Source organism: Seriola lalandi, unplaced genomic scaffold, assembly GCF_002814215.2.
Source record: "Seriola lalandi dorsalis isolate HSWRI2012SDOR001 ecotype SW California unplaced genomic scaffold, Sedor1 jcf7180002054581, whole genome shotgun sequence".
In the NCBI taxonomy this organism is placed as follows: domain Eukaryota; kingdom Metazoa; phylum Chordata; class Actinopteri; order Carangiformes; family Carangidae; genus Seriola; species Seriola lalandi.
In genome coordinates, this window is record NW_019525134.1 from 3,106,574 (window position 1) to 3,124,711 (window position 18,138).

Below are 18,138 nucleotides of genomic sequence, written 5' to 3' on the forward strand. Positions count from 1 at the left end.
CTTCCACTATACCACTGCAGCTGTGCACATATCTATCATATAATACACACACTACTGAAACATTTACTTCCATTCATATCATATTAAAATGAACCATGTGTCTAATAAAGGTGCATGTCAGTTGTCATTCGGATGTACAGTATAAGTGAGACACAGGGATCTGTAATTTAAAAAAAATAACATATAGTTAAGAAATGATTGTTTGACCTCGGTCTGATTGCTGCAGTGTCAGAATGATGTGAAGCAACTTCAGGTCATCTGAAACCGAAAGTTAAGTGCATGTCTATGCCTTAACACTCAGCAGCCGTCTGGAGCTAAGCCCTCGACGCCTCACTGATTGGATAAGTGCTGCCTTCTTGTCTGAAGAGGTCTTATTAAAACCATGAAGTACTTTACTTATTAAAGGCCTTGGCAATTAAACATTGTTAGCTCTGATAATGCTCAAATTAAAACACACAACATCAGTGACCTAAAGAATGACCACTGAGGTTTAGAATTCAGGATAATTCAGGTTTTAAAAAGGAAAAGCTATTTCACTTTCACTACACTGGAGTCCATCAAGAGACAATCATACACTGACCTCTGTGGTTTGTTATGGAGCCTCTAAATGCTCTATATCAAATGAATGAAAAAGTAGTTTTAACTATAATATAATTAAAACAACTCAAGATGCTAATTTATCATTCCTATTTTCATTATAAGAATTACAGGAGTTTATTTTTATTTCATGATGTCACTTTTCATGACAGCAGTCGTGACCTTTCAGCCTTTCAGCCCCCTGAAGTTTGAACCGAGCACTGCTCCTCAGAGAGAGTCTGTCTCTGTCACACAAAGATTTCAATAATATTCTGTAAACAACAGTAAACCAGACTTTTTGAAAAACGGTCAGCACCACTCAGGTTATTAATTCGGCAGTTACCGCTTCATAAATCAAAAATAAACAATTACAAACAATAACAGTTATAGCAGTTTTCGTATGTTGATGCAGGCTCACTATTTGGCAAGGTCAAGTTAATGCTTGATACTTATTAATCTTAACGATTAATCACTGAGTATTTTAGTATTTATAACTGGTAAAAGGAGCCCTATTGTAAAGTGTGAAACATCACCAATTATTAATGAGTTACTATAAGGCTCCTTTTACCACTTATAAATAATAGTAACTCATTAATAAATTAGTAAGATTAATGAGAAGTAAGCATTACCGTAATCATGCCAATTAGTGAGGCTGCATCGATGTATGAGAACTGTTATAAGTTGTTTATAATTCTTTATTTTGATTTATAAAGTGTTAACAACCAAATGAATAACCTAATTATAAACCATTTATAAATCCTTTCAAAGGGTCGTCTTATTGTGAAGTGATACCAAAAGGTCTACAATGAAATAAAGTAGTATCATATTAAAATCTGTTATTATGGAAATGAATCAATTATGCAGTAAATTGTTGGTTCATTTCTATATTTCACAGAATTAATTCATATGATTATTTGTTTCATAATTTGTTTTTTATTCATTTAATATTGAACACATGCTGGTTCCATAGTTTGTAGTCATCAGTTACTACTCCTCATACTCCTACAGAGTCCAGGCTTATCATTTTTATGAGGGTTGGCAATAAAAAGTCAAATGATTAGAAAGTTGCTTTTCCGCCAGAGGGACACGGTTCCTCCGCCCTGCTGATGTGCCTTTGAGCGGGAAATGTAACTGATCCTCAAATGTGACCTACGACTCCTGAGGTGTATGAGGTGTAACCACTCCAAAAAAAAAAAAAGAAAGAGGCAGCATTGATCACTAATGATTGGGCTTATAGCCAAGTAAAATTGATCCAGTGCAGCAAATGAGGACACAGCTGGAGAAAAAAACAATCTGAACAGAGGCTCGATACTGATGAGGTGGACAGCTCACAACTGCAGCCGGACCCCAGGGGCATGGAAACAGGGCGAGGAACACTTTGTTCCTTCAGACGAAACAGGAGAATACTATCATATCAGCAGAGCAGCGAGATGTATGTATGCTCAGCAGTCCACATGTTTCTGCTTTTACATCATAAGGTTAATCATAAAGAGAAAATCTAATGCTTTCATAAGATACTTACAGTACTCTATGCCCAGGATGACGTCTCTGAAGTATAACCTCGCCTGCTCCTCTGACAGAGGATTGTCCGCGGGCACTTCCATCACTGGACTGCAAATCCACACAGGCAGAGTCATGGTGGCGTAGAAAAGACACAGACACACAAATCCACAGATTATCAGAATGTCAGTCTTTTCATTAGCACTGGAATTTGACTCCAAATGTGACGACATTCAAATGGGAAACACATATAAACAGACATTACACGTCCTGATCAAACAGCACTGATACTCACAGTCTCACAGTCAAGACCGTCTTTGTATCAATCAGAAAGCCAACAGCAAGAGTCTCAGTTTGACTCTCTCAGGCCGTAAATAAAGCACTTAATCAAATCACTTTTAGAAAGATGCTATAACCCCGTTCACTATGTATCAACATCAATATTATTATTATATATATTCAGTCTGCCTTAAAAGGGAATTTACCCCAGCTAACTCCACCTTTACCCACAGAGATATGAACACAAAGGATTCATGTCATTTGATCATGGCCATATAAAGTTCCTAAGGGCCCTGGGGCAAAAATGTGTTGTTCGGCCTCTATTGACCCCCAGACAAGCACAATAAAGGTCGATTGACAGATATTGAATTGGCAACATTTCTGATAATTGACTTATTGTTTGTCATTTCTAAAATTCACTGGTTGCAGCTTCTCAGGTTTGACAGCTTGCACAGACTGTGAACTCAACATATTGAGGTTTTTGACAGCTGCTCACACAGAGCAAGACATTTGAAGATCTTGGGCTTCAGGGAATAATATTCTCTGACATTTTATATATTAAATAATCAACTAATTATCAAAATAATCATTGGTTGCAGCCTTACAGTTCATCTGTGTTATATTACTGCCTTGCCCGAGGTTTCCTGTGCGTTCATTTAAAATTGAAGCAATTTGGTGAAATAACTTTACAGCAACTGAGCTCAATGTTAATTAAAATAATTAAGGTCGTAAAACTAGAAGTTAGCACAGGGTCAGTGTATAAGACCGGGGACCAGGAGGGCCCCTCTGTTGATACTGTATTTTGCAAACAATGAATAAATGGTTCATCACACTATAAAACACAGTGGAGCAGGTATTAGGACATTTTTAAGTGTTAATGTATTTGTTAACTGAAAGTTCGTCTATGCAGTTAAAGTGAAACTACCGAAGGAATATTAAACAAAATGCTTTTGAATTTTAACACATAACACCTGGTATGGATGGATATAATTTAATCTTTAAATAAATGATAACATAAGATATTTGTATATTAGCTAAAGACAATTTTACATGTTATAACAGTTAAAATCTAAAATGATGTAAATCTACTTAAGAATTACAGCTTGTCACACTGAGTTATCAACCATTCACTAGCTATTTCTTATAGTTATAGATATATAAGTTATAGATAAGTAATAACATAATAATATAATAATATAGTGCCATAACTATTCATTGATTGTTTATTTACTGCTTCCTTTACATGTTAAATGGAGGTTTAATGTGACCATTGTTTCATTTAATTAGCTGAACCTTTATTCATAGGATGGCATGAGAAATGAAAAATACCCATAACAATTCCCCAGAGCCTGAGGTCACGTATGTGTGCAGCTCGTTTTGTCCGACCAACAGTCTAAAACCAAAACCTATTCAATTTACAATGATAAAAAAAATCAAATCCTCACATTTGAGAAACTGCAACCAGCTGATGCTTGAAATCCTACTGCAGCAGCAATAAATATAATAGTAAAAGCTATCATAGTACTAATACTAATAACACTGTTGGCTGTGGTAGAACCAGTTGTTGCGTGGCAACAGAAACACTTTTAGTTGCATCCAATGTATAAAAGAAGAAAAAAAAGTGATTATTTATATGAGTAGCGGAAGACAGATTAATAGCAGCTGTATTAATCAGCTCAGCTGTCTATCATCCTCCTCCTGGGGGCAATAAGAGAGCACACTCTCTCTCTCTCATTATAAACAGCCAACAAATAGCAAATAGAGCATATCTTCCTATTAAAAGGACAATATAACTTATTTATGCACAAATGTGTGAAATGATACCAGCTACTCCCTCCCACCTCCATTCAATTACACTAGCAAAAGGTCTCAGATCATTAGATCATCGCAAACATTTTATCGGTGTAGGAAGGAGCAGCTCATGCATCAGGGCCTGAAACGCTTACAGGGCTGACTGCCGCTGGTAATAACTGTGAAAACCTAAGAACATTATCAGTCCCTTTGAAGCCTGAGATGGAACAAACACCCGCACTGAGTCAGCTTGGAGTAATGAAGGGGAGAACATTGTAGAGACCGAGGCAGGGATGGAGGGATGCAGAAATGAGGAGTGGAAGGTGGCGGTGCTGAGGGGACAAGCCTTACATTATTCAAAAAAAACAAAGACATGTTCTCTACTCACCCTTTACGCATCAGCTCAAACACTGTCAGGAAAGGGAGGGAGAAGGAAATGAGAACATGTCAGACCACACAATTTATTCATTCATTCATTCATTCAGCTGGGTTTTGATCACTTCTGCCACTGAGGCAACACGGCAGCATCACATTATTCACTGTCGCTGAATTAGCTGTATGTTCCACATGAAGCACAAAGAGTTTGAAGTTTTACACTAACAGGTGTCCTGACTGTGACCTGGCACTGCTGATGGAGGGTTTCTGCATAATGCCTGAGCCCTGAGGTGGTGTGGAGGGAAGCAAGGGATGATCTGAATTATGAATACGTTATATGAATGCTCCTTGATGGCATGTGTGTCAAGTGCTAAAGGCTGAGAGAGGGGGGCAAAAATAGAGAGAAAGATTTGGATTTGGCATACCCATGTGAAGGTTGTCCTCCGCAGGATCATCCAGCACCTGCAATATGAACATAATCATCATGAATGGAGATTGTCCAGTTGGAAATCTCAAGGTCTTAAAGGTGCAGGTGGGTGTGAGAGACATGCGAGTCTTTTCCTCCTTAACAAGTAACTGTGATGACAGTGCCCTTGACACTTGGATACAACTGGATGAAAATGACCTTCTGGCCTTTAGGAAAGCCGTTTGTCATTCTCAGTCAGGACATCGGTGGGAGCTGTAATGTAAAACACCAGCTCTACATAATGTGTGCAAATTCACATTTCTGCTCTTGACACTTGGCCAGGTTCATGGCCGGATTAACATGCTGTGGGGCCCCTGGGCAAACCTCCCCCACCCCCTGCCCCAATTACCAATTCCATTTTAGTCCCGTTTTCATCAGCGACATGTTTGTCTCATTTTCGTCATGCATTTTTTTTTTAATGTCCTCTAAGCATTTTGAGGCCTCAGCTGCTTTTGATATCTTTTTGAACAGTTACCATGGTTACAGGTGTCTATCGCGAGGTCTCCACACAGACTGACTCAACTCAGTGAATCCAGTTAGCATTTCCAATCTGTGTCTGTTTGAAGAGAACCGTTAGTTCCTGCTAACATGGCGTTACTGTAGCTCATGCAGATCATCGTCTGGGTTTCAGAGGAGACGCCGTAATATCAGAAAACATTAACACTGCGATCTTTCTTTAGCAAACATCTGGAGGACTATTTAGATGTTTGATAGCCAACATTCATCTTGAAACTTGCTCTCTCCTCCTGATAAACACTAAAGGTATCTGACTCAGAGCAATGCTAATGTTAGCCGTGCATCCACAGCACTTAATAGCTACATTAGCTAACCTTATTATAAATGCTGATGTGCTGTCTGCATTTGTGTGTTTTGTGAATCAGGACCTACACTGTGTGATCTTGCACGCAGGTTGCCGAATTAAACTTTGCCTTAAAACATGTCCATGTGTTGTCTTGCTCACTTTTAATGTGTTGACAAAAAATGTAAAACATCGTCATAGTCCTAGTTACTTTTCATATAGTTTTAATCTTGTTGTCATTGTGAAAACAAGACTAATATTTACACTGTTCTGTGTATGTACGTATCTACTCGTATAAAGCCTGTTGTGCTGTGCAAAGTCAGCACTGGCTGGGGCTGAAATCTACAAGTTTGAAAATGAAATACATCTGGGGTAGAGTTAAAGAGTCCGCTCCTCATCTCTGCTTGAGGCTGGAGGCTCAAGGCTACATTAGCCGCTACTAGCATAACAAGCCTGAATCTACAACCAAACTACTGGCTGTTCAAGTTGCATTGTGGTTAATGTAGGCATCAGGTTTTGACCAGAAAGAAGAATGTGTGGAATAACAAAGAAGATATTACTAGTTCTGCTGCATCAGTTCTGATCATTTCATTTTTTCAGACTATCTTTCATATTACAGGACTGAATTGCTAAATCAGTGGAATACTCATATAAGTAATAATAGAAGAAGGACCTGCCTTGGAGCCCTACCTGTAAGTTAATATTATCCTCTATGGGGGATATTTTCATAAATGCTAACTTATATCAACACAAACTAGGCGTGGAGCTTTAGAGGCCCCTGGAGATCTGTGGCCCTGGGCAGTTGCCTGCTCTGCCTGGTCGATAACGCAGCCTCTGCCAGGTTAGTGAAAACAGGCGTTCCCACAGGACTACATGGCCCATATGCTGCGCTTCAGCAAGGCAACAGCTCACAGTTCCAACCACGGGACACACAGTCCTTCCAGAGCACGTGTCCAAATACAACATCCTGGTGAACTGAAATGACCACAGCGACGGTAACGTCTGCCAAGGACACAGCACTGGAAAAACAAGGGCAGGTAATCACCTCTAAAGCAACAGGAACACTGTTTACACATGACAGTTTCACACCATGAAACAAGGCTACATTAGCCACTACTAGCATAACAACAGTTCTTTCTGCATTGCACACTGTCTTCCCCTTTTTAAAGTGAAAGGACAAAAAGCCATAAACAGTAAGTGTGCAAAGTGCAAACCATTAGCAGCCTTGTCTTTTTACTTGTAGATGTTGAACAATGTTAAGATGCATTAAAATCTTGGTCCTGGTATCTTGATATATGAGGAAATGACATAAATTGAGTTCAGGATTTAAACTCTCATAACAACCGCACGCCTTGGCGAGTATGGGGCCGGTTTCTCTGTCTCTTCCCAACCATCTGTGACAAATGACCATATCACTTTCATCAGTTTTAATCTGCTCCAATCGACATGGGCTTTAACGTTTCAAACGAGAGAAAATGTCTCTTTATAATTAGATGGACTGGGCCGCAGTCTCACAGGAATCAGTTGGATATCCATAATGATTCTGACCCAGGCACAGCCCATTTAAACTGATGAACAGAGAGAGATGGCAAGTGGGAGAGCAGGTCTTCCCGTTGCCTGCGTGTGGCCATTATGCAAGTGAGGGCGGACAAAGAACGGAAGAGATGGGGGTTTGTGTGTGTGTGTGTGTGTGTGTGTGTGTGTGTGTGTGTGTGTTGTTTCTGCTGGAGCGAGCACACAGGAGCAGAAGTGCTCAACTTTCAGTTAAAAACTCTCTCTCGCTGGCACACTCTCCACCTGAACAAGCCAGACGGCTTTCCCACCGACTCCCTCATCTTAACTCCCCGCCACAGCGACGCTGCCCCAGCCATCTGGCCAAGATTTGAAAAATGCTCTGATAATATCGCAAGGGAGCGGCGGACATCTTGAATCACATCTTCAAAGTCGGCTATCATATTTCATAAACAGCCGCCTCTGTCGAAACTGGAATCAATCCATCTTCAAATTTCCCTACTCAGTTTGAGAGCGTTGGCCGTTGTAAACATAAGCTACTTACAGGGTGGAAACTGTGCTTTTCTAGAATATGTCATAAAGGTCCAATGATGGAAGCGTGATAGATGCGCTGCAGGGTAAACAGTCTCTTATTTCCCACCTGTTTCCTGGCAGCACAAGGTTTATCCACCTTTTCTGTCTGACATAAACTGACATGACATAAATACAAAACATGAGTCAGGGCACACAGCACCAAAGGTTATCTGACGATACAGTGCTAACGGATAATCCACCACAAAACATCCAGCAAAACATCCAGACTGAGAGAAACACTTAACAGCTTAAACAACACAGCTGCTTGCGTTGTGTTCCTCTGTCGTCATTTTGCATTGATTTATTTTTTTAATCTTTATTATCATTATTTGTAAAAGGCTGAAAAATACGTTTACAGCCAAGATCAGTTCTATGCAGTTGATCTTTTGCATCTTTTTGATGCTCCTTGTAGTTACTTGCATTTGTTTGTGGTGATTTTACATCTTTACCAGCCGTGACAGGGTGGTTGGTATAGCTTTCACCTTTCACCTCTCACCACAGAGGCTCTGAGTACTTCAGCAGGTGTTTATATGTCAGCGGACAGATCCTGTCACTGTGATAGCATCACAACCGCATAAGACAGTCATGACACTTTACAGGTGTGTAGCTCAGATGAAGATAAAGGCAGAGTGCGGTCCGACCAATGAGTACCGAGTACTCATGTAATAATAATGTAGTAATAACTACATTTAGTCATTCAGCAAATGCTTTTATCCAAAGAAACTAACAAGAGAGGGACATCACTAAAGCTTCAGTGCAGTAGCCTTGGTGTAAGTACAAGGTACTACATCTATTCAAACAGTGAAGGAGATCAAGCTAAGAAGTGCACAGTAAGTGCCAGTTAGGCATGTTGGGGTGTTAGAGGTGTCAGGAGAGATGACAGAGAGGGACGCCCCTGCTCTGATAACATTCAGCAGCATGTTCCACAGTCGGGGGAACCACAGACCAGAGCGGTCTGGACTGAGACTGTCTCGTGTGCAGAGGGTGGCAGCGTCAGACGAGATTCCTTGGAGGAACGCAGAGGCTGAGGAGGAGCATGAGGCTGAGTGGCTGAGATCTGAGTAACTGGGCGCAGACCCACAAGTCTCTCTGAAGGCAGCATTAGTGAGACTTGAGTTTGACCTCCATGTGCAGCCAATGGAGGTCGATGAGGAGCGGAGTGACACGTGACCTGATGCATTCCTGGACCATCTGTAAGGGTGTCACTGTGCACGAAGGAGAGGCCCACCAGATGAGCAGTGCTTGTGTAATAATGTAGTAATAACTAGTGAGTACTCATGGGTGACATCATCGTGGTGACGGGCACCGCTGCTGGTGTGATCCCATCACAAGATGGTCTCTAGTCGTCTAGTTGTTCTGTATCTTTCTGCTGGTTTTTTTTTTCCGTCTCTTTTGAGTTGTTAATTTATTGTTGTGCGTTTTCTTTCCATGATACTAACAAGCCAGCTACCTATTACCTTCTGAGTGTGGCAGACGTAAAACACAAACACATAGTTCCATCCATGCGTGAGGAACCTGCCGAGACTCATCCGACAGTCAGTGTCTGCACTCGCTGCATGCAGAGACGGATCAGAGGAGAAACATCTGGACGCTGCTGCTGAGTAAATGAACATGATATAAGTCCTCTTCATGTTTCCATGGCATTCTGCTGTTGAAAGTTATTTTACTGATTTAGTCTTAAACGGATCATAATCAGCCAAGTGGTGGAGTGCGGCACTGCAGTGTTGCTATTTGTGCTGTTTATTTCAGGGTGCTATTGTTACCCATAAATATTTATGGCTATGATGTTTATGAACAGTAATGTAAAGTAGTTTGCAGTAATTTGCCATTATATTTAGTATTTAATCAGCAGCAATTTCAACACCTGCTTATATTCAAAGCTGGGTATTTATACTTGCTCCTGAATTAAAGGGCAACATTAAGCAGCTGTATGTCTCTGAATGTCATGTTCATTTTCGTTTGTTGTATATATCATTTCTTCTAGAACACAAACACACAACTGCAACATCTCGCCAGCAGCATGGATGTCTGTGCACTGCTCTTCCTAAAACAAATTCACCGAGCTTGACGCTCTCTACTGCCCACAGTCTCTCACTGGAACCACGTCTGAATCTGCCAACGGTCAGAGCCTCTATTAAACCATCTAATACTCCGGCCCGGGCCAAAGCCGTGGACCAACCAGCTGACATTAACATTCTTAGTATTATGCCACTAACATAAGAACACGCTCTCATCAAGTCTCATGAGTACTTTGAACTTTCTCAATGTAAAATGTTTATTCAGAGAACCCTCATTGATTTCTCATGAAGTTAAAAATGAAAAAATAAAAATAGGCAAAACATGAAAATATTATCATACTGCATTTGACCTCATTTGATCGATCTCCTCTTTTAACGCAAATGCAAACACGACATTTACCATTTACTGTTGTGTGTTCAATAACCAGAAGACGGAGAGACTCTCACCTCCACCAGCTTGACAATGTTGATGTGGTCCAGTTTTTTAAGGATGGCGATCTCCTGGTAGACCCTCTCCAGGGGTCCTAAGATTTTGGGCTGCTGTCCCTGGGCTGCCTTGGGACCTCTGGGGGGTGGGCGACCTGCAGACAACCACACAGATCCCCAAACACATTCATTTGATCATGATTCAGATACAGATGACGAGGAATCAGATACAGATGTTTCTCTACTGTGTTAAAACATGAGCGATAAGGAAATGAGACGAAGAAAAACTTTTTCTAGAAAAAAGCGTGATAATATATATATATATATATATATTTATATTTATTATATATAGTCCCTGCTGAAAATAGTTTTAAATGAATGTCAGAGAAACTGAGAATGAAAGCAAAGATTTCACCCAGTTTCACTGGGATTGTCATTTTTTCTACACACAAAATCTAATTTGAAAGATTATTTAAAGGAACAGTCCACCAGTTTTTACACATGAAGTCAGTTCACTCATCACAAGGAGCATTAGGCCTCCTGCTGCAGCAGTACGCCGCCACACCCCTTTCTGATAGCAGGGTGTGAAATCAGAAACACAACCGCCAACAAACAGCTACTCAAATGGTTATGTTTAGGTTACAGGTGATTCATATATATATATATATATATATATCTCTATCAGTCATGAAGCTATAAATGCAGAGCATTTTTCTCAAGACTTTCTGTCTCTGCAAATATTCAAAACAAGAGTTAGAAGATATTTTTCTAAATGTGAACAGACCAGCCGTAATCTGTTAAAACCTTTTTAAAGTATTGAATACAGTGTTGCATCTTTATGAGGCAGACACAATAAAGACATCTTAACTTTAAGTGACACTGCTATTAAACCGGCTGCTAATTGGCAGTATTTGTCACCCTCCTACAGACTCTTTATGTCTGTCACGCTGTTCCTCTTTCTCTGTGAAATGTGCCTGTTGTTGTTTGTCTCTAGGTGTTTGCTGTCACAGTGTTGAAACCTGCTCTTCTTTACACAATCCTTTTGCAATGCGCCTGCAATCTGCTGCAGATGATTTCACTCCTCTGGAGCTGTTCGTGGAACAATCGTATTATCAGTGTGCCGACTGTCAGACCTCTGTTGTAACTGACAAACAGTTTTTACTGGCATTCAACTTTCATTTCTCTATATGTAATTATGATGATGTTTTTTCAGGGTGAGCGGCTGTTGTAATCACCCGTAGGGACAGTGAATTGTGTGAACGTCATTCATGGTATGGGCTCTGTGTGTCCTCAGACGATCAGATTATCTGGTATTAGCTGACGGCCCCATCATTCTCTGTGGGTCACTTCCTTCATCTCTTACCTGCTTTGTTTTGTTTGGCTACAAAAGAATAGAGCAGGACTTACGTGGAAACCCACACTGCTTCATTAACTTCTTCTTGGACACCACCTTCATGGCCTAGGAAAGTGAGAAAGGATTTAGATCATACAGTGTAATCACATACAGCTTTCTTGCAAGAGAGTGCACCAATAAAATAAAAAGAATGGGCCCTTAATGACATTAAATGATGCAACAAAAATGCAACTAACTCCAAACATCTGTGCTGATACAACCATCAGCAGCTGGATTCGTTATCCGTGTTATTGTCCTGTGTAAAAGGTCGGGGGACAATCTGAACAGGTGAGTCTGAGGCAATGGGATCTTCTGATGGTTTTCTCAAGGACAAACCGTATCGATGTGCTGCAGGTGAAGAGGTGAAGTCTCTGCTTTATGCTGACGACCTTGTTCTACTGTCTCCTGCTCTACAGGGACTACACCCAGCAGCTGGACATATACTGCAATACTGCTGTAAATCCACATTTCAGTGAGGTAAATGACATCTCAAAATCAAAAAGAGAAGGAGACAGGACATACCCACAAGCCACTACCTGGTAATGTTTTTTACACTTTCATGCCAGTAAAGCACCTTTGAATTTGAGAGGGTGAACAAACTTTGAGCTGGTGACGCAAAGGAAGAAGAGACACAGTAAATACCATTCACCACATGTTGGACATTTCTCTAAAAATACTAGAGCCGCTGTGCTGTCAGAGTGATTTCAGTCTTCATTAATTCATGGTGAGGTGGAACGTTGTGTTCTATTTCACCGTTTCACCAGAGTTTTGGTGATGCACGGCTCTGTAGTTTCTTTTAAAACTGTGGCGCCATCACGATGACTGTGCAGAAACCAGCAAGATTGCAGATCCTCCCCTGTGCAGTTTCCATGGTTTGCTGAGTCTGTGTGCGTGTGTGTGTGTGTGTGTGTGTGTGTGTGTGTGTGTGTGTGTGTGCGTGTGCGTGTGTGTGTGTGTGGGGGATGGTAGTTAAGGTGGGTAAATAAAGCATCTCTCAATCACAGAGATGGCCAAGCGGAGCAACGGGAGGGAGCAGGGCCTTAGTAACAGAGGTGACCGAGTCACTCTGGCTGAGCTCCAGAGATCCTGTGTGGAGACGGGAGAAACTTCTAGAAGAACAACAGCTCTCCACCAATCTGGCCTTCGGTGTCCAGACGAAGCCTCGGCCTCAGTCAAAGTTTGCAGAAAAGCAGCTCAAGGACTCAGACTGTGAGAAACAAGAATCTCTGGGCTGATAAAACACTGTTTGACCTCAGTTGGTATTTCTGGAAGTTTCTCCATCTCCACACAGGATCTCTGGAGCTCAGCCAGAGTGACCATTGGGCTCTCGGTCACCTCTCTCCCCCTGATTGCTGCTTCTGAGAGAAAGCATCTGCGAACTGTTAGCTCTAAACTCATCCCTTCCAATTTGAAATGAGCTGAGTGAATTCCCCCCCCCCAGGGCTGATACATGGCTTCATCACAATTGGATATCTGCCAATCAAGTTGTGAGCAGGGTAATTACATGAAACAGAACGCAGCGACAAACACGCCTCATACCAAAGACCTTTAGTAATCTGCTGATTACGCCTGTTTCCAAGTCTCACTTGTGTTAATACATAAAACTGTGAAGAATTACTCATCATTTTATTTTTATCCCGAGTGCAAAACTGTGTCATTTCCATCCGTTGTAAAGCCGACCACTGAACTGCTGCTTCATCAACATAGAAACTGATCAGTTTTCCTCACCATGCTGCCAACGATCTCAATTAACTCAATGAAGTGATACAACAAATACATTTCTGTCAAGCTCATAGGAAGCAGGTAAATACAGGTGAGATACAAGAGCCTACAGGAGCCTGTTGAGATACTATCTTTCCTGTGCATGGTATCTGTGTGTGTGTGTGTGTGTGTGTGTGTGTGTGTGTGTGTGTGTGAGATGATATATGTGCTACCCCAGATGCAAAAAAAATCCAATCAGTTCTCTGTGAAAGCGACTCTGACTGCGGGGAAATACGAGCACCCTTTCATGGCACCATTACTCATCTGTTCCCCTCCTGATTCCTGTCAGTGTTATTACAGATGAGTCTGTCATTTGAGCCGGCCTGTAGCGACCTGCAGTCTGTCTTCTCTATCAGCGTCAAACAATAAGCATCAAATACAAGAACACTTCCAAATAAAACCAGGAAATGAAAGATGGAAATGCAGAAACTTGAACAGCGGACATGAACGTTTCCTATACTTTAGATGGGACAGAATGTAGAGGGAGAGAATGAGCTGAATCACAGACTTCAGATTCTCTCATACTGCAACACTGTCTCCCACAAAATGGATTTCTGCTGTTCTTATTTGTGGTATACAGACGCCATTTGTTGTTGCATCCTGCTGCAGGTCTGACCTGCTCATCAGGTCGACATGGTTTTAGCGCTGTGTGTCTACATTCCACTCCACCAGGAAAGTTTATACGATCGCTAGCTTGGAATAATATTTCACTCGTCTTATAAGCCTCGTCTGTGCCCTTATATAAACCCTTGCTGTTTACCGTTCAGCATCAGCACGTTTACAAGTTCCCATTTTAATATTTGGTTGTGTTTAGCTCTGAGCTCCCACTGGCTCCAGTTCAAAAGTACATCTTAAACCCATCCAGAGTTGGCAGCTTAAGTCCACATGACTCATCCAAACACTTTCATTGTTGTTACTGTACAGGGAAGCTTAGCTATGTTAAGACATAAAACAGCTTACATGCAGAGGGGTCGAGGTTGCCGAGCTTTTACGGGAAACAATTCACCTTAATGGAAACAGCTGAAATGACCTCATGTCAGTGCGCCGGCTCATATCCACACGCTCCCTCAGGAGCTGACCTCAAAGCAGCTACAAAGCTACAGCAGAGCTGCTTTGAAGATGATAAAGTCTTGGATGCACCTAAAGTAGCACCAGAAGTCACTCTCATTCCCACGTTCCCTCCGAGGCAACTGATGCAATTTGAGTGGATGGAACTTACAGCTAAGCTACGAGGTGGAAGAGGGGGAAAATAAAAAAAAATCAATAGCCCTGGTGAGATGGTGTAAAGCTCCTCTGTCTAGACAATAGCTGCAGAGAGAATGGATGAAATCTCAAAGGAGAGCTGAGGCTGTGTGGCAAGAAAAAAGCTCTGACTTACATAATGTTTCTCATCATCCTCATTGTAGGCGAGCTTGACCACACCGTAGGAGCCCTGCGAAGCAACGACAAAGAGACTCGTTTTCATATATGGACCGACTCCTTCACAGCAACACATGATTCAGTGATGGTTCAGTCCTTGGTGTGGAGGTTCAGCTCCACATTTATGTTTAATATTGAATAAATAAAAAAACATTATGAAATAATCATATGAACTAAATGTGTAAACGAACCAACAATTTGTGAAATAAATGAAGAAATCATTAAAACTGAAGTCATTATCATGAAGTATTATTTCATCATTCATTTTTATATTTCAGTGTAGACATGATTTGACATGAAATGTTTCATCGGAAAAATGTAATGATGAAATACGAGCAGATTTCTGAAATTTCGAAATAAAAATATCTAATACGAAATAAAATGAAATCATTTCTTGAGAATATGGACGGAATGACATTTTATAATAGTGAATTGAGTCACTGCTTAAATAACTGAATTTCCACGGTGTATTTGTGTGATTTTGGAGTTCCATACACATTCAAACTACGAAGCTGATGGGCTGAGGTGGTGGTAGTTTCTGTTCAGATCTCTATAGCATCACTTTGAGAACAGACGGCAGCACCATACTGACAGTGTTTTGAAGGCAGCACCGTTTCCATTCAAAAACAACATTTTTATTCTTTGACAGCACAGAATGGCTCCACACACACACACACACACACACACACACACACACACACACACACACACACACACACGGGATATGATCTTACCATCACAGCCCTGTTTTTCCCCCATTGGCAAACAAGAACCATAACTGCTTGAAACATTCACATTAATTAAATAAACTGAGTTATATCACCTTCGATGTCTTGCACAGCCAGAATCACCAGCTGGCAGTTCATAAATGACTCAGGGTTTAATCGTCCTTAGAACAAAATTGCTTCTATCTCATGGACAGACACGGATCTATTTGTGGGCTTTAGTTACCACGTGGTCAGAGTGTGAATTCTTCCAAACATCACCTTATATTCTCTCTGTTTTCTAATAAACTGACACTAATTTTTTATTCTTTAATATACCTACTGTTAATTAGCCCTTTTAACGCCTGTTGCTAACGATGCCTTCATATCTTTACACCACTTTCTGCATGTGCCTGGCCTTGCTGCAAACAATAAGGGCACTTCCCTTTTTAAATTGCCAGGTTTTACAATTTTCCCCTCCGTTGCTGCCACAGTGAATTTCCCCGTGTTAGACCCAAGAGTATTTCTCTCCGAGCGACACTTTGTGAAAAGGAAAACTTGTAGCTGTCAGAGTAACTGTAGCAATAACACATGCTGCAGGTCAGTGTTGCTGCAGATTTCTACTCTAATTCTAAAAAACACTGATGATGCAGACTTTAAATTTTGCCATTTCTCTTTTCATTTCCTCCTGACTTTATATGTTGATATCCGATCTAATGTTTTTGTCACACTGAGACATTTATCTGGGCTGGATATGTACCTGACCCTGAACCTGGTGGTCGGTCTGTCCACCTCTTCAAACTAGACTGAATGTTTCTGTGGGGTGGACTGCAATAAAGTTTTGTTTAAACATTCAGGTCCCCAGAGGATGAATCCTAATGGCATCTGTAATCTCCTGACTTTACTTCTAGCACCACCACGAGGTTTACATTCTGTTTTTAGTGATAACTGGCAAATATCATGATGCTAACATGCTAAACTGCTCTTATGGACACTGTAAACATCTCCTGCTATTGTCCATTGTCCCATTGTCACTGGGAGCATCTTAGCATGCTGAAGTTAGCATTTAGCTCAAAATGGCAGGATGTTAGTATATTTCTTGAAATGAAGAACTTGAGCAGCTATAAAAGCTGTTGATTTAGAAAACTGTAGGATAAAATAGGAAACAACATTAGTGAACTGGGAGCTAGAGGTCAAGTGTCAAGTTTAAGGCAAGTAGGAAGTTGAAAAAGTGTCAACTCACCAACGTTCTCTTTGAAAGTCACTTTTTCAACTTCCTACTTGCCTTAAACTTGAAAAAAACTAAACTAAAAATCACAAAGATTTCGGTTTCTTACAGCAACCTCTGTGGTGGATGCTGCTGCCCTCTGGAAGGTGCTAAAGGTCCATCAAGACCCGCATTTCCAGACTTCTACAGTTTTTATCCAAGTGTCATCAAAGAACTGAACTTAAATACTGCAATAATTCTCTGTTTAGGTGCAACTCTTAACAACCGGTGCAATACAGACTCTTTTTATTCACACCTGGTTTTATGATTCACGTGTATGTTATTTATGCTGTTTACTGTATGGTTCTTTTGTCTTATTTTATATCTTTATCTTGAACGTTTGTGCCACTACGGAGATGCATTAAATGTCGCTGCATAGATGTGCGATGACAAATAAAGGCATTCTTTTCTTTTCTATCCTATTCTATTCTTTGCTGATATATCTTTGAATATGGAAAGTAAACCTCAGGAAAATGCTTCACCCTCTCAGAGACTGATGAAAGCAACACTGAATGAAGCTAGTGAGACGGAGGCTGGCCCAGACATGACGTCATGACTTTACCTGTCTTCACGGTGGATGGAGGGGTGTTATGCACCTGAATAGGTCCAAAAACAAAAACCCTCCTGTCTGTATTATAATATATTATACTTGTAAAATTGAACAACCCACAAGCCATACAAGAAGACAACACACAACTGTTTGTGTGCACACGCTGTAATGATTTCGATGCCCAGGTAAATTGAGCAAACGGCCAATCTTCCCCGAGCTACTGTTATTTTCCCAAACCACCTGAAATTTGAGTTAAAGGGCAGAAACATAACAAACTCACCTTTCCAATCTCACTCTTCAGCTTATACTGGTTCAACTGGATACAGTCCTGTTAGAGGGAAGAGAAAAGGAGGGGGCATGAGGAACTAAATCATCAGTATAAACAGGATCAGCACCACAGTAAATGTTTTGCATCCTCCAAAGCAAAGAGAAACAGGACTGTCTTTGGTGCAGGAACAAAATGTTCCCGATCTGTGTGTGTGTGTGTGTGTGTGTGTGTGTGTGTGCGTGTGTGTGTGCGTGTGTGCGTATTCGTGTTGAAAGACATTTATTTCTCAGATGTAGGTAACGATGCAGTCTGTAGTTTCTGTTTACTGTCTTCAAATCCATTAGAGTGCTGCTGCTTAAATGGCTGATTTGCAGTTCCATAGCAACCACCAGCTACAGCACAGAGTCAGCCAGGGGCACGGCAGAGGAGAGTAGACCACAGCAGGGCGGGGTGGGGGTGGG

The 18,138-nt window shown here is 41.1% G+C and overlaps 1 protein-coding gene across 3 annotated transcripts in view; it reads right to left on the reverse strand.

The window, feature by feature from the left end:
* The window catches only part of camkk1a (calcium/calmodulin-dependent protein kinase kinase 1, alpha a), a 63,776-nt gene that overhangs the window by 15,365 nt on the left and 30,273 nt on the right, over positions 1-18,138 (reverse strand). For all 3 annotated transcript variants that reach the window (XR_002761414.2, XM_023418297.2, XM_023418298.2), the window contains exons 3-9: positions 17,690-17,737; positions 14,848-14,901; positions 11,723-11,774; positions 10,337-10,470; positions 4,947-4,983; positions 4,535-4,556; positions 2,099-2,187 (exon numbers count right to left, since the gene is read on the reverse strand). Coding sequence is in view for 2 of the 3 variants with exons in the window: in XM_023418297.2 (XP_023274065.1) it covers positions 2,099-2,187; positions 4,535-4,556; positions 4,947-4,983; positions 10,337-10,470; positions 11,723-11,774; positions 14,848-14,901; positions 17,690-17,737 (436 nt within the window). In the remaining variant the exon portion in view is untranslated. The remainder of the gene's footprint in view (positions 1-2,098; positions 2,188-4,534; positions 4,557-4,946; positions 4,984-10,336; positions 10,471-11,722; positions 11,775-14,847; positions 14,902-17,689; positions 17,738-18,138) is intronic.